The following is a 17,951-nucleotide window of genomic DNA, read 5'->3' on the forward strand; positions in this document are numbered from 1 at the left end:
TATCTCTCTGGTTAATTCTATGTGGAGAATGGATTGAAAGAAAGCCAGTGTAAAGTGATGGTCTGGGAAACTGTTGCTAGAGTCCTTAGAGACAGTGATGCCTGGGCCTAGATGACATAAAAGGTGTCATGGGGCTGTGGCAGTAATCTGGAAGACTGGCCATAGTGCTTGTGACCCAGTTGTCAGAAGGAACCCTGCCACTGGCTAAGGACAGGAGCTTTCACACTTACCAATCCTTGTCTGTCATTGCCATTGTTTTGTGTAGATCTTTCACTGGAAACCAGAGTGAAGCTTGTCATTGTCCTGCATTTTAGGGGAAATGTCAGTATTACTCACACTTGCTCTGCACAGCTCTGTGCCTTTACATATGTTTTCCACCATTCTTTGTTGACTGCCCACTTCAGGGAGGCTGAGGAAGTGGCTAGTCAGGTAGGATCAGAAAACAAAGACAGTGAAGATTTGGAAATCAACTATATAACAGAGTAGAAGATCAGATAGAAAGCCCAACAATAATTCCTGGCTCCCCATGACTAGCCTGGTGTGGACAGGCATCAAAACTGCTCTGTACACACACGGATGGATATCGTCTATCATCACTAGGATGCTAGCAGTTGCTAGGATGCTGGTAGTTACCAGGTATTTGCAGTATTGCCAGGGATGCTCTGTGTCTCATAACCTCATAATCCCAGCCTGCCTCTCTGTACTCCACCAACACTGCATGCTTCCATTATTGTTTTTCATTTGTAGAAACTCTGAGGATATGCCAGTGGACTCATAGATTACAAGTCTATCCAGTTAATCACAATCTTTTCAATCATATTTTTCTGTTTCTTATACTTTCAAAATTCTCAAACACTTTAAAGCACAAGGGAAATAAAATAATGAGGTAGAGTTTACCCCAGATGAGAGTTCCCTCACTAGGGACCCACGACTGACCTTGGCATATGAAAACTATTCTTTCAGACCTTCTGAAGGGATGTAAAACTCCTGTATTGTCACCCACTCAGTGCCTGTGGCATCCCCAAGTCACTATGGAAGCCCAAACACCTAATATTAAAATATGAATTAATTTCTTTGATTGATTTCTTATAAAACCAGTGTACAGTACTGGCTCATTGAACAGTACCTCAGATGAATTCCACTTATAGCTTCATATCATTAGGTCTATAAAAATAAGTGCATAGGGATATTTATATTTTCACACAACTGCAGTTCTTAAAAGATAAAATTTTGCTATTAATACATGTGGCTTAAAATGGGATCATTGAGAGTGGGAGGGGATGGGAGGGTAATGGGGTGAATATGATCAACATAGAAGCAGATATGAAAATGTAGGGAAATCCATTATGTATAATTAATATATGTAATAAGTTTTAAAAATGTTTAATTAAGCTTATAAATAAAGCTAAATAGTAATCAGGGAGGACATTAAGATCCATCTTTTTTAAAAATCCCCTTTTGTAAAGGACGCATATTGAAATATTTACAGGAGAAATGAAATTTGTTTTAAGATATCCTAACAGAGAACTCTGAGGATACCAGATAATATTACATAAAAATATTAATAGCTTGAAACTAGGTGACAAGTGTGGAGGGCTAGATCTTAGTCTCCCCATGCTTAAGTATGTTTGAAATTTCAAATTGTCCAAAGCAATGGTCATTACAATTTTCTTCTATCATCTCTCTTCCCTCTTTTTTAAATGAGGCTGCTACTGTGTAGCCCAGGCTGGCCTGGACTTTGATATCCTCCTGCCTCACCTTCCCAAGTCTAAGATTCCAGGCAGGACCCTGTTCTGGCTTCTGTCTAGGCTGCTTGGTGACTTAGGCACAGCTGTGTTTAAGGGCTTGGGCCCCAGGAGTTTGAATCCCTGGAGACTGTGCAAAGGGTTTCATCTTTCTAATCCTCAATTTCCTTGTTTGAAAAAGGGAAGGGATGGAACAGGAGAGCAGAGTGTATATATGGTAGACTAGTGTTGACCTCAGGCTTGCAATGGAGAGAAATTATCTCAGATAAAAAAACAAAAACAAAAACCCAAGAAAACAAAAAACAAAAAAACAACCAAAGTACAAAGTACACGCTCTATGTGAACACTTTTTTTTTTTTAAATTAGCCAAACATTGTTCGCAGCCTTCTCCTTGCAAGCATACTGTCTCCCACTTTGAATCTAGAGCTTTCATTTGAAGCTACATTCTTGCTGTGATGTCATACTGAAAGATTCTCTTTGGAATTCTGAAGTAGCCTCTTGTCTTGGTGTCAGGCTTTTAGCTCAGAGGCTGGTGTCACTCCTATCCCTGTTGGTAACTGGAACCCTCTTGGCTTGTTTGGGCATGAGTGAGGAAGAGTCCTGGTTGGAGATGCTGAAATGATTGCCTCCATCCATTGTAATTCACACTTACAGGACAGGTAATTGGAGTTTAGACAGATCATCTCTCACTCACTTCATTGTCTGAGGTCTTCATGTCTCAGCTGTGTGTGCTGGCGATGGCCTTTCAAAACTAATAATCCAGAAAGGCAAGTTTTCATGTAGTCCAAGACACCATGGAAACATACAAAATACTACTGTATAATTATAATGGTGTCGAAGATATGTCTGTTTAAATTTATAATGGGAATTTTCTCTAGACTATCAATGATTTCGTCACTCAGATATCACCAATGAAGAGAACCATTTTTTGCCTTGTATTTTATACCTTGTATTTTCCCTGAAGCATTGCCCACTCTAAGATGAGCATTTTAGTGTGCTATTTTCTTTAAACTTGCCTCTCTGGAGGGCTTTGTTTTCAAAGTGAATTAAAAATCTGGGATTTATTTAAAGCCTTCAGGCTGCCCAAGGTGTTCTAGGAGATTTACAACCTGATTTTCCCACCGCTTGCCTGGGATTATGTCACTATCCCACAAGATCACCTGGGGGCTAGCTTCATAGGAAAGGGAGAGCTGGATTTATGACTCAAATAAGTATTAAGAATAATATATTAATGTGATTATTGTTGTATGTGCCGCAATCTCTTAGTCTTTAAAATGAGAGCACTGGGTACAGAATTAACACAGGCAGCTGCTTTTAGTTCTAAATATTAGACCCATTAAAACTATTTAATACCTCTTGTATAGTGTGGTATGGTGGTGACTGAGGGAAGGTAGCCCCCTCTCAGTCCCAGGGCACTTCATGTCAGAGGGATACTGTCCAAGGGACAGTGGAATTCAATCTTAGCTTTTACAGCTTCTGATAATATAAAACTCAGAATTAGTATGAGAGAAAGCAATTTGCAAAGTGAGTACATTTTGAACCATAGCTCTAAGGTTCTGGTTATAGAACTACACAAGATCAAGGAGTGTCTGAGAAACTCTTGTGCAAGGCTGCTGCCTCCAAGGGTGGACTCTGGTTGAGTCTCTCAATTTGGGGGTGGCTCTGGTGGTTTTAGAATACCAGGTCTTGGACAACAGGCATCTTCTTTTTCTGCAGGTTATACTGGAGAGCTTTGCCAGTCCAAGATTGATTACTGTGTCCTCGATCCTTGCAGAAATGGAGCCACATGTGTGTCCAGCCTCAGTGGGTTCACCTGCCAGTGTCTGGAAGGTAAGATTTGTAACTCTTGGAAAGCTTTTCATTTTCCATTTTAAATCATAAACCCTTTTGATCAGTTTGATACTTTTAGTTTCTAAACATTCCATACAAGAGAAACACACACACACACACACACACACACACACACACACACACACACACACACAATTTATAGAGCAGAACCAGAATATGATCCCCTCAGTTTTGTTCTTTTATTTATTGAGAAATGGTCTTGTGTAGCCCAGGCTAGTCTAGAACTTGTTATGTAGCTGAAGATGACTTTAAATTCTGGATCTTTCTGCCTCTACCTCTTGAGTACTGAGATTATAGGTATGCATCGCCATGTCCAACATGGGTTCTCTTTACTGCTGTGTTTGAATAATAGATACAATCTGTAGATGTAACAGTCTTATTAAATAAGAAACACAGAGGCAAATGCAGAATTAAAAGCCCAAGAGGTCAGAGCAGTAGCTAAGAGCTGAGACTAAAAACCGCCTTCTTACCCTTCCTGCCGCTGCCGTCCTTCCCCTCAGAAAGAGACCTACTTCCTGTGTGTCTGTCCTTTTATTGACTTTCTGTTCTGCCTTCTCATTGGTTGTAAACCCAACCACATGACCTACTCGTCACTGCCTGTCTATACAGACCTCTAGGTCTCTATGATTGGTATTGAGATTAAAGGCGTGTGTCTCCATACTGGCTGTATCCTTGAACACATAGAGATATGTCTGTCATGTGATCGGGATTAAGGGTGTGTGCTACCACTGCCAGACTTCTGCTTTGGCTTGCTATTAGCTCTGACCCCCAGGTAACTTTATTTATTAACATACAAATAAAATCACATTTCAGCACAAATAAAATACCGCCATATTTTCCCCTTTCTATTTTAATAAAAAGAAAAAAGGAAAAAGTTATAACTAATATAAGAAAAACTATATATGAAAGTACAATAACTATATACAATATATACAAGCAATAAATACCTAAACAATGTCTAGTCCATTTGCATTTGACAAATTCAGAGAAAATAATTGCATTATCTATCCTATTTTGGTAAGTCCAAAATGTGCTTGATTCACTTTCTATCCTAACTTATATTACTAACAGAACTATCTTATAATGTCTTTCAAATTTATACACTTAAATCTCTTTAGTGAGTTTCTTTTCTGAGATTCTTAACAAGGAAAACTATAACTATCTAATCTTTAACTAACTATAACTATCTAATCTTCAACTCCCTCAGAGACCCAAGAAGGAAATAATATTACCTAACAAAAATAAAAACAGGAAGTGCATGCAAGCAGCTTCCAAAAAAAATGTGAGTTGACAGAAACAGTCAGCTGCTTGGATAGTCACCCAAGGTTTCTTTGCAGTGTTGGGGCATCATCTTCAGCCTATAGGCTTAGCGTATCTGACAGACTTATTTGTGAAGTAGGATGTACACAAGGTCAACAGTTCAACTTCACATTGGGTAAGAGCAGTCCATATACCAGAAACACCTGAATTCCACTAGTGTCATGTCATAATTCAGGATTTTAAATTCTGGAAATTGTTGATGGTTTTTATTTTTTGAATTCAGCTGTCCATTCTTCTTGGCTTGTGTGTGTGGCTTTATCTTGGCATCCCATTCTTCTCCGCATCCCTTTCTTCTCAGCTTGCAGGTGGCTTCAACTCTTTTATTAAATGCCAGTCTACCATTGAGAGGTTAGACTCCATCAGCTTAGTTGCTCTTTCAAGAATAACTGTTTCAGCTGCTGTTCCGCTGCACATCAGAAGCCATCAGTCCACTGCCTGTTCAGCTGCCTTTGAAGAAAAGGACACTGTACCTTTTCCGGATTGCAAGGGCCATTTCAGAGATGGTGCCACATTGTCCTGGCCTTAGAAGATGCCTTTTGTTAAAGCCACAACCACACTTGTTTCGGCAAGAATCGGTAGTCCTTTGTTTCATGTCCTGTCTGTCCATTTTGTCCTGTTTGTCAGCAGTCGATTTGAGGATGCTTTGTTGTCCAGTGGCTAACTTTTGCCACAAAGAAAGTTAACTCCATATGCAGTTTCTTCAATGCCCATATTTTCTCTGAAGTAGTTTGGTACTGCCAGGAGCTGACATATCTCATAGTCATAACAAAAAAAGAAAAAATTTCTAAGTTATTAAAACATTTTAAATGCCATATTCTGTAGATCTCTGAAGGGTTTGAAGATGACCTGTCTATCTAAAATATATCTGCTCAATCTTGAAAACACACCTAATATGACTACAAGTTTGATTGTAATGTCTAACTACTAACTTTCATTTCTTTATATCCTAATAGTTGGTAATAATAACATTCAAGGACCAGCAAATTGCATTACATTGTTAAATGAATGGTATAAGTACAATATCTTGAACAAGATTAGAAATATACATATAGCATTTTCTAACAATATCAATCTCAATATATATAATTTGTATACAATATACAAAAATCTAATCCAATGTTAAGTATTGTGATTGGGATTAAGGGCATGTGCTACCACTGCCAGACTTCTGCTTTGGCTTGCTATTAGCTCTGACCCCCAGGTAACTTTATTTATTAACATACAAATAAAATCATATTTCAGCACAAATAAAATATCACCATAACAATCTAAGGATTTTGGTGATTTTCATACACACACACACACACACACACACACACACACACACATGCTACATATATATGTAAAAATCACCAAAATTTGACACATATATATTTGACACACACATATATATTGACATACATATATGTACATATAAAATGAACTAGCATAATAATAAAATGGAGCCTAATAGTGAAACTCCACTCACTATTTCTATTTTGCTTGACTTGTTTTAGTTCCCATACAAACTCACATTAAAACATCCAACATAGCTTGCCTTCTTTGTGCTTCACGGCAACTTTATGATGTCTTAGAAAAACTAAGCCACCTGGAGAGTCCTATCTTTAGGACTGTTTTTATTTTAAAAGATGGGCTTACTGCTAGGAAAGAGACAGGCAGGTGGTGGAAGGTAGAGTCTGGCATTGGGAATGGTTTTGTTCCCATTTCTGCTGTGAGGGGATTACTTTAGATCTTTAATGTTGTAAGAACAATGCTGTAGTAGAGTTTTTCCGTGCTTAAAACTGTCAAGTAGCTCCTGATTCACAGATACAACACAGGCAACTACATAACTTCTCATACTCTGCAGAGGTTAAACGCAGACCCTGCACAGAAGACATCTCCTTACTTCAAATCTCCGGAAGCTGCCCCTGGCTAAGAGCCTGGCCCTCTTCTAATACCTGGGTTCCCGTGAGCTGCACCTGGGTTTAATTCCTACTCACCTAGGAAGGAGCATGGGCAGGATGGATAAATTACCCCCAGCCCCAATTTTGTGTGTTGGTAAAGCATATGGTTCTCATAGTGAAGGGGTATCATACATATGCTTTATGAGCCTGCTCTTTACAGTACCTCCCACCCTCCTTTTATCTTTCTTTGTCAGTTCAGACAAACAGGAAAACTTGGAGGCATACCAGGACTGATGGCTGAGCAAGCGGCACCATTGTGACTCCACTACAAACACTCAGTAGTTTTTCAAAGCTTTGTCACACTCCGGATGAGTCAGTTGCCACCTACCTCCTTTTAGACTTATTCCTTCAGTCAAGGTCAGGGTTCAGGGACATTATGGATCCACATGGGATTTTTGCAAAAAGAGTTTAGTCAACTCCCAAATGCTTTATCATTTCTTTGATATTTAGTAGGAAGGTACAACAAACTCCAGAGCCTTAAAGAGGAGAGATTGCACAACTTGAGTTCTCCGAGGGACTCAGCTTTCACTCATATATCGTTTTCCTTCTTGGCAGAGGCTTTTCTGAGTACTTGCTATTCATCAGGTGCTGTGCGAGGTACTGGATCTTGATGGTTGGAGCAGCCAAAAGGGTCCCTCCTGGGTGCAGTGTTGTTTGTTGAAGGCCTGAGGGCAGAGGTGATGCTAAGATGAGGGCTTGGAGGTAGTTTGTTGAAAGGGGGTAGGGTAAGGCTTATAGGGCTTCCCGGGCTGCAAGTGAGGCACTACTACTTCATCCTGGAGTAGAGGGAGGCAGAGGCTTAGGGTTCGAGTCCAGCCCTTCCACTTACTTCTCTAGGCCCCTAGGCCCCAGGCCCTGGGACACAGCCAGTCCCCGGGAACCCCCACCCAACTCTACCCCAGTTGCCAGCCAGCAGGGAAAACTCCTGTGGGAAGGCCCCCCCACCAAAACCCCCCATCGGACCCTGCAATCCACAAGTCCCACACCCCGCCTCGATACCCATCTGCCTGTGACCCCAGTAATTTCCTGAGTTGTGGAAACCACATACCTTTCTATTCCATGGATAAGTAACTTTGCCTTCTGGGGCCTCAATATCACATCTACAAGATGATAAGGGTAAGTGTAGGGTTTCAAGGGATCGCCTTCTGTTTTCAATAAAATCTAATGCAGATAAAAGAGGTTGGATATGCTCTTAACAATTATTTAATATTTTTGTCATTGTTCCATCATTAATTGCCATTAAACCACTGGCAAATTTAAACCAAGTAATTTGATCATTTTATTCTGGAACAGTATTGAACATAATGTAGAGAGAGATGAGAGTGGAAATAAGGAGAAAGGTCTGGGGACAGTTGCAGAAATCCAGGAAGTAGCTGACTCCCTGGAATTGAAGAACAGACTCTAGAAAGAAGTAAGAAGCTGATACTGTGAGGGAAATCCAAGGGAAAAAGACAAGTCCTCTTGGGAAGGATTGACATGGAGAGCCGCGGGCAGTGAGAGAGAAATCTGTGGTTTCCATCACTTTCAGGTTGTATTTCTTAATGGAGGAAACAGAAATGGAGATGTGGGTTTTATAGATGTTGTGTTCAAGGGGCCCTTTTCTCACACTAGTGAGATACCACTGAGGAAGAAGTACTGGTTAAGTTTAAACGAGCACCATTGACCTATAGTAGGGTAAGACCTGTGTACCAGGTCTAGGATTCTTCTTCATCCCATGGTCCTTTGCATGCACCATGCTGTGGAAACTGTGGTATTCAGGCATTGAAAGGATGAGAGTGAGTTTCCCAGCAACCTTTTTATTCAGAGATCTCTCTCACTAAAGATTGACATGTCTTTGGGAAGGCCTGGAAGCTTTGTATCAGGAACACATAACTGGTGATGAGCATTTGAAAAAGCATTCCACTTTCTATTGACAATTTTTAGTGTCCCATACATTGTACTTTGCTTATATTTTCCTTATCACTACCCTTCCCCATCCCCCATCTCTCTTCCCTACTCCCCACCTAACTCTAGAATAATTAGTTCCCTTCTGCTTTGATATCATCTATCATCTATCTCACCTCTCTATCTATCTATCTATCTATCTATCTATCTATCTATCTATCTATCTATCTATCTATCTATCTATCTATCTGATCATCTATCTATCTATCTATCTATCTATCTATCTATCTACCTATCTATCTAATAATCTATCATCTATCTATCTATCTATCTGATCATCTGTCTATCTAATAATCTATCATCTATCTATCTATCAGCTATCCATCCATCCACCCACTCACCCACTCCCCCCTCTCATTTATCTATTATCTATCATCTATCTATATACTGAGATTCTTTTTATGAGGGAAAACATGATATTTGTATTTCTGAATCTGGCTTATTTTGCTTAACGTGATAGTCTCTGGTTGCATACATTTTCCTGAAAGTGTCAGAGTTTTATCCTCTTTATGTCTATATTTCTTCTTAGCGTGGTTGGATAGTAACTAAATATGTAGAGCAGTTTGTCCTTGGAAAAGAGCCTGTGCCTCCAGGATCCTTCTCACATTAGCCACATACTAAAGCAATTCTGAAAAGTATTAAAGCATGAAATGTTTTGGAATTCTAAGCCAGCCCTTGACCTCCTTGCTTCCTTTCCATTTTGTCCTTTGTATAGTGATGTTGATTTTGTCTCCTCCCTGTCATGCCTAATGACATTATTCATTCCCCTTGTTGCCCCCAAACCTCCAGTAACCTTAGCTGTGGATCGTGTTTCCTGTTTCCTATTAGAAAGAGGTTACTATTCAGTAAATGAATCACTCATAAAAGACAACACTTAGATGCTAATTACTTAGTCCACCAATTTGATCCTAAGTCAATTTCATGAAGCTCGTGCTATTAATATTTTTATTTAATGGACTGGAACGAACTGGAACCCAGGTGACTGGCCTCTAATGCTCTTTAACCATCTCTGGACATAGTCTTTCAAATAAGTCCTATGGTGTTTATTTTATTTTCTATATACATTTTGAGACAGAATATGTATCCCAGGATGACCTTGAACTCTTTATATAGATGAGGATAGTTTTGGACGTCTGAACCCCCTGCTCCCCCCACTTCCCGAGTGAGAGGATTTCAGATGTCCATTACCCTCTGGTTGATGCAGTACTGGTGATTGAAGCCAGGATTTCCTGCATACTAGGACAAGCTGCTGACTGAGCTACACCCCCAGCACCCGTGATACTTCTAAATCTTTTATTAGTTCTTTGAGAATTTGATACAATGTATTTTAATGACATTTACTCCCCATCTCTTTCCAGATCATTGCCCACACCCACTTCCCCATCCACCCAGCTTTATGCTCAAAAAACAAAACAAAAACAAAAACAAAAACCACACAACCCAAAACCCCCCAAACCAAAAATCATCAAGGCCAATGTGTGATGCTCAAATGTTCTTGGATGCGTGGCCTTCCACTGGAGTTTGGTCCACTCCAGAGCTCCACTCTCAGAGAGAAAACTCTCCCTCTCCCAGCAGTTAATAATTACCAATAGCTCTACGGCTAGGGGCAGGAGTTTGTGCACAACTCCCCTCTCCATGCTGGGATTTGGTCTGGCTTGGGCTTGCACGCATCCTGCACATACTGTCACAGCTGCTGGGAGTTCCTGTGTGCAGCTGCCCTGAGGCTTGCTCTTCCTGACTATCTTTGTCACCGTAAATGTGAGTAAAGTAAATGCAGTTTGTTGAGTTCTTAAGCTTCTTTACTTCTCTACTATTTCAGTTCTTAAGTCTGGAAAAAGGAGACCCTCTCTTAAAAATAAATTATGGAATCTGCTCATAGCAGTCTTTTTCAGAAAGTCATGGTTTTCCTGTGGACAGGGCTTTCATCAATGCTTGCTGGTGTCCCTCACCCTATATTCCTTCATACCTTTCCATTTAAGGCTCCTTGTTCATCTGATCTGGAATGAGCATTCAGGGGGTGAAGTCTTTCCTGGGAACCGTCTCTCTGACGTCAGCTTTCTCCAAATGCCTTTTCGACAGCTCAGAATCAGGCACTAGGGAGACAGCTGTGTTGCCACCACTAACTGTCTTTTGGGGTGTATATGTTGATCTCTGATACTAAGATGTTTGTCTTCCATCACTGAATACATAGTTTTTAAAAATATTACTTTAAATTACGTGTATGTGTATGTGACAATGAGCAAGTGTGAGTACCCAAGGAGGTCAAAAGAGGGCAGCAGATCCCAAGGAACCGGAATTACAGGAACTTGTGAACTGCCAGGTGTGAATGCTGAGAACCAAACTTGTGTTCTCTGTAGGAGAAGTACAAGCTCTTAATCACTGAACTGTCTCTCCAGCCTCTGAATTCTGGTTTTAATTAGGATTTCTACTTACCTTTCTCTAGGTCCATATTTGAGAAGTATTTCTCATTCTGATTATAATAGGGACTGTAAAAAATAAAATTACAAACAAGCATTTGCTTTTATTTACTTTATCGAGTGGTAACAATGGCAAAGACAAGGAAGAAAGCCTGGCATTTTAGCCTGTGGCTATGACATTCTCTTTCAGTGTTATTTCATGTTTGCCTCAGAACTCTGAGATCCTTTAGTTTGAAATTGGATGAATTTTAACCCTGAAGGTTTCTGATTATATATGTACCCTATCACTACATACCGACTTTTCAGTGTGTGGATATGTTTAAGCACACATGCAAATACAGTCTGGATGCTACCATCCATCCATCCATCCATCTGTCTGTCCATCCAATCAACCTCAGCATCTCAACTCTCCCTGGGAAAGCTGAAAGACACCACAGAGATCAATAAGGAATAAAAATAATCAGTACTGATAAAAGCTATAAGGGATGTCCATTGTGCTTGCAGGTGTGACCATTCACATGGTACAGGGCACACCCAGTAGAGTGGAGTCCCTTTGTAACATCTGCCTGCCACAGGAGGCTTACAGCAGCCAGAGACTAAAGTACAAATATGGGCTTCATGTGCTGTTTTCAGGAAGCATTCTTTGATCCAATGACCCTAAAACATCAGTATTGCTAAATAGTAAGGTGTTTATGAGCATTAAACCCCTTCAGTATGTAGTCATAGATCACAGGATCTATGTGGACCACACTTGCTGTATCACCATGAAGGCAAGTGCTGCAATTTGGTGGGGACCCCTATCTTCCATCTACTATCAGATGCAACTCGGCTTTTAAACTTATAGCACAGAAGCATCCCCACCTGGTATGAAGATAAGGTGGTGTTCTCTGGCCCTGAAAGCAGGAAACCCAAACCTGGGTTTAATGATGAAGCTGTGGAGTCAAGTGGTTGGATTTTAGGGTCACACTGTTTAGATCTGTGTCTAGACCCCAAAGTATTTGCTTCTTCTAGGCTCATTTTCCTCATTTCCAAAATAAGGATGCTATCAGCACACGAGTTACAGAGAATACAAGACTCTAGCTCCATACATGAGAAGTAGGGAGTGCTGAGTAAATTAGCTAGGATAATGACCATTAATTAGGCATGTTACCTTGGGGGAGTCATATAAAACTGTATCTCTTCCTGCCACCTGGTTATAAGATCTTGACAACTAATTACTACCTTTACTACCTTTCTAAATATCTTTGATTCTAATATATCATTTTAAGAGTCTCTTGATAAATGCATACATATATTTTGTTTTGGGTAATGTTCATAGTGGAAAGTTTAAGCATCATTAGAGGAGGCCTGGGGTCTAGACCTTTATGTTAGCCCAGAGGTCTTGCAACAAGCTCTGTGGATTTATCCAAACTGTTTTGTTTTCCCAAATTTTATAGCCTTGAGTACTCTAGCCATATAAACCCTCTTGTCCAACTCCAGTTTCAGTGGGAATGCTTTGTACCTTAAAAGGTTTATAGAAGCTCACAGCACATGGTGCAGGAGTTGCATCTGAGCTAATATGTCCTATTCAGGAACTAGACATATCATCTAATACTTGTTTAGGTATCACAGCATTCTGGGAGTGGACTGCTTTCTGCAGTAGTCTAAAGTGGATAATGGCTTGGTGAAAGCATTCCCTTAGGACCACATAAAACTGTGTGTATTTATACAAGAACTTACAATGTGTTCCCATAAACCTAACAGGATAGAATAAATGTACTTCTTCCTCTCCTATTTGGCAGGGTCCCTGAGCCACCACTTCACTTAGGAACTATAGCAGCCAAGACCCTTGGTTTCCAAGTGGTGTAGAGTTTCACCTTTGGAAACAGAACAGGGCATTCACTAAGTCTTGCCAAGTGTGAGTGATGTTTGCTTTCTGTGTTTTGTTCATAGAGTTTAATTTTCCTTTTATGACAGAGTTATCCTGTTCTTATCTTTACTTTCCTCCCCTTTTATGCAGAGTCCAGGGTCTCTGAAATTGTTGAAATAGGAATACTGCACCAAGCTTTGTTTGCTTAACCCCCCCTTAATCTGTGAGGACAACAGCTGGAGGGACATTTAGTGAGTGACTGGGTCCTGTCTCTCCTAGTTACCTTTTCCTTCCCCCTGGGTAATCCATGGTGATGGGCAGCTTCAAACTGACAGGTGGCAGTCTGGAGTTAGAATCTGGTGAACGAATGCATGGATAATGATGATAATGATGATGATGATGTCCTTATGTTTTTCTCCCCCCCCCCCAAAAAAAAAGAAGTAGATGGGTGTAGTTGGAAATTTTCCCACCTGGTCTGCCACTGCTCAGACCCAAATAAACACACACAGCCTTATATTAACTATAACTGCTCAGCCATTAGCTCAGACTTATTACTGACTAGCTCTTACATTTAAATTAACCCATAATTCTTGTCTATGTTTAGCCATATGGCTTGGTACCTTTTCTCAGTTCTGCCTTGTCATCTTGCTTCCTCTGTGTCTGGCTGGTGACTCCTCTCTTTGTCCTTCCTCTTCCCAGAATTCTCCTCTTCTGCTTATCCTGCCTATACTTCCTGCCTGTCTACTGGCCAATCAGCATTTTACTTATCAATCAATCAGAGCAACACACATTCACAGCATATAGAACAACATTCCAAAGCACTTCCCCTTTTCTCTAATCAAAGAGGAAGGTTTTAACTTTAGCATAGTAAAGTTACATATAATAAAACAGTTATTAAGCAAGAATTATAGTTACAATATCTAGTCTATTTGTATTTGGCAAAATTAAAGAAAATATTCTATCTATCCTATATTTGTGAGTCTAAAGTTTCATATCTAATTTATCTTTTATCATGACTAAGGAAAACTATAATTACAACTATCTAGTCTTCAACTACATCAAAGACCTCAGAAGGATATAATATTACTTAAGTAAACAGGAAGAACGTTGTAAACAACTTTCAACAATCTAGAATGACAGAGATAGCTGGCTACCTAGACAGTTACCCAAAGTTCCTCTGCAATGTTGGGGCATCCTTCTTCAGCCTATAGGCTTAGAGTCTCTCAGTCACTTTTATCTGTGTCCTGTAGAATATCTGGCAGTTTCTTCTGCAAAGTAAGAACCTGATGGACCATCTCAACTTGCAAAGTTCAGTGGTCACCTTCCTATGTATCCTGCATGTCCAGTTTATACAACATACTGTCAATCAGCTGTCTCAAGGGCACTTTTTTGCCCAGTGGCTAACTTTTGCCACAAAGAAAGCGAACACTATAATGAGTTTATTCAATGACCACCATTATTTTTGAAGTAATTGGTGCTGCCAGGAGCAGACGTGTCTCATTGTCCACAAAAGTCTAAGTTTTTAAAACATTTTAAATGCCATATTCTGTAGGTCTTTAAAGTGTTTGAAGATTATCTACCTAATTGAATTATATCTATGTACACCTATAAAACTTAACTTACATGAGTATAAGTTTGACTATCGTAGAAGACTAATTATTAATCTGTATTTCTTAATTATCCACTACAATTTCAAATGAGCTGCACAAACATAATACCTTAAGCGAGAGTAGAAATATACTACAGTATAACAAAATTAACTTTAAACTTGTATCAGTAAACTAAAATCCATAGTAATGTAAAACATTTTAAACAAATTGTTACTCTTTATCCTATCATATCTATACTATATCCCCCTTTTTTTCTTTTAGAATGAGATTGCATTTATAATCAACCTGCTTTAAATAAAAATAAACATTCATAAACAATATTTTGGGAATTTGGGTATAGCTTCTCATACTACTTCCTGCTGGATGAGGGTGCTGGCAATCTTCTGGGAATCCTGAGAAAATTAAGAATTATGGTCAAGTCCTGACTGGAATAGTCTGTGAGGCTGCATTGTCTGAGCCAGTTGCTTTGAAGCTGTTTTTGGATGTTGTTGGATCATCTGGGCCATGGTGTCATCGGAGACCTTTCAGGGGGTCTCGGTTGATCAAACCATATTATCCTGGAAGCAGTCCACAGGTTCTCATCTTCTGTGGAAACAAAAGCAAAACCTCTTTTCCAAAGCAGCATATCCTTAGACATAAATTTTAAAATCAAGATACCTTTAAAATATACATATTGATTTAACTCAGCAGCTTTTGCAATCAAATGTCTCCCCACAGTTAAAAATCCCAAAGACAATATAATCTAGACTCTCTGTGTGATTTCTATCTTCTTTTTTTTTTTTGGTTTTTGAGTCAGGGTTTCTCTGTGTAGCTTTGCGCCTTTCCTGGAACTCACTTTGGAGGCCAGGCTGGCCTTGAACTCACAGAGATCCACCTGGCTTTGCCTCCTGAGTGCTGCGATTAAAGGCGTGTGCCACCACTGCCCGGCGTGATTTCCATCTTTACATGGCTTATTTTTTAAATTACTTTTACTTTCTCCTTGAAGACTTTAGTTTTTAAAACTTTCTATTTCTTTATATAACTGTCTATATTCATTTTCCTCTCTCTTCTAAGCTTATATATATTTTTACACACACTGTAAACCATTTAAAGTCTTATTCCATCTGAATCTGCCTTATTGTGAATCTATTGTTTTAAACTGCAGTGGCTAGTACTGAAGCAGCAGCCTTGGCTGCTGACTCCACCCATCTTAGCTTTTCAACATGGCAGAGGTAATTCACCGCCAGCTCTGGGAGCCATGCTTTCTGCTGACTCTGGGAGGCAGTGGGTCTGTGCTTCCATTTGAGCAGCGTGTAGCCCAAAAACCTTTTCTTTGTTTCCCTTTCTTTTTGTCTGTCTGTACTAGCAAAGGCTAAATCCACCACACACCACACTGTGTGGCATGGAGACACCTCTGTGTATTGTGGCAGGAATCCACAGCCATGCTGCTTAGTTCATGGTGGCTGGCAGCCAGTTCCATCTCACAGGCAGCTGTCAGGAGACAAGTTTGTGCTGCTGCTGGCATGAGACTGTGAGACTAGGAAGCTCAGTGTGGCTCTGTTTCTGTGCATTCAGAGTCTTCAAACTTTCTTAGGTTTATATGTCTCAATGCCCCACATTGGGCACCAAAGCAGTTGGAAGTTTTCCTGTGTCGCACCTGGTCCATAGCTGCTCAGACCCAAATAAACACACACAGCCTTATATTAACTATAACTGCTCAGCCATTAGCTCAGACTTATTACTGACTAGCTCTTACATTTAATTAACCCATAATTCTTGTCTATGTTTAGCCATATGGCTTGGTACCTTTTCTCAGTTCTGCCTTGTCATCTTGCTTCCTCTGTGTCTGGCTGGTGACTCCTCTCTTTGTCCTTCCTCTTCCCAGAATTCTCCTCTTCTGCTTATCCTGCCCATACTTCCTGCCTTGTAGCTGGAGTTTTTCTCTCTGGGTCCCGTCAAGCCCCAGCAGCCTACTTATAAAATAAACACACAGACCCTTATATTATTTAAACTGTTTGGCCTAATGGCTCAGGCTTCTAGCTTTCTAGTTCTTACATCTTAAATTAACCCATTTCTATAAATCTATACCTTGCCACATGGCTCGTGGCTTACTAGTATCTTACATGTTGGTAGCGGCTGGCAGCGTCTCCTAACTCAGCCTTCCTGTTCCCAGAATTCTCTTCTCTGCTTGTTCTGCCTATACTTCCTGCCTGGCTACTGGCCAATCAGCATTTTATTTATACAGAGTGATATCCACAGCACTGCCTGGCTACTGGCCAATTAGCATTTTATTTATCAACCAATCAGAGCAACACATATTCACAGCATATAGAATGACATTCCACAGCAGATAGGGATTGGGGGGATAACTCAGCAGTTACAGTGTTTGCTGTGAGGACCAGAGTTGGGATGCCCAGAACCCATGTAAATGTAGGGTAGGCTTGGGTACCCACTTGTAATTCTAGTACCTGTAAAGTGGAAACAGAAGGTTCCCTGAACAAGCTTGGTAGCTGGACTTGCTATAATTGGCAATCTCTGGGTTCAATCAAGGGACCATAATATATAAGGTATATAATATATATATGGTAGAGAGCAATTGAGGAAGACTCCTCCTAAAGTCAGCCTTGGTACTTTACATACATGTATATGCTCCTTCATACACACATTGTGCTCTCACACAGTTGAACACATGTACACATACCTGCACATCATGTGTATATATATATATATATATATATAAAACACACACACACACACACATGAAAAAAGGGGGGAAGGATGAATTCACTTAGTGTATACACATTAATTCAATTTCTGAAGGTGTGTCTTCAGACCTGTGCTATCAACCCCACACAAAGAACTACAGGCAACTAAGGAATACTGAGAACAGGAGAAATAGTCTTCCTGAGGGAAGAGCACACCATGTATATCAAATGGTCAGCCCTGAAAACATGCATACAAGTAACACTATACAGACTGAGCAGGTTATATTTATGAACATATATCCTCACACACACACATATGCATGTAATAATGCAAAAAGAGGCCATGCTTTTGAAAGAGAGCAAGGAGGGGAACATGGAAGGGTATAGAGGGGGGAAGGAAGGAAGAAATGTAATAATATTATAATCTCAAAAAAATATATTCAGAGTTGTGGCTCATGGTGACACTGCAGTATCTGCAGTAACGTAGCAGTCATGTGATGCCTGCCATTTATTGAATGTGCAATGTGTCTTACGCAGTGTGCTTGTCCTTTAAGGTTATTGATTCAGCCTAACCTGGGAGTTAAAAGC

General features: G+C 40.1%; 1 protein-coding gene across 1 annotated transcript in view; it reads left to right on the plus strand.

Annotated features, from left to right (window-relative positions):
* Dner (delta/notch like EGF repeat containing) overlaps positions 1-17,951 on the plus strand; it is a 320,292-nt gene that overhangs the window by 217,403 nt on the left and 84,938 nt on the right. The window contains exon 7 of the mRNA XM_052750585.1: positions 3,462-3,575. Coding sequence (XP_052606545.1) covers positions 3,462-3,575 — 114 coding nt within the window. The remainder of the gene's footprint in view (positions 1-3,461; positions 3,576-17,951) is intronic.

This window comes from Peromyscus californicus, unplaced genomic scaffold (genome assembly GCF_007827085.1).
Source record: "Peromyscus californicus insignis strain IS unplaced genomic scaffold, ASM782708v3 Scaffold_21__1_contigs__length_65335640, whole genome shotgun sequence".
NCBI lineage: Eukaryota > Metazoa > Chordata > Mammalia > Rodentia > Cricetidae > Peromyscus > Peromyscus californicus.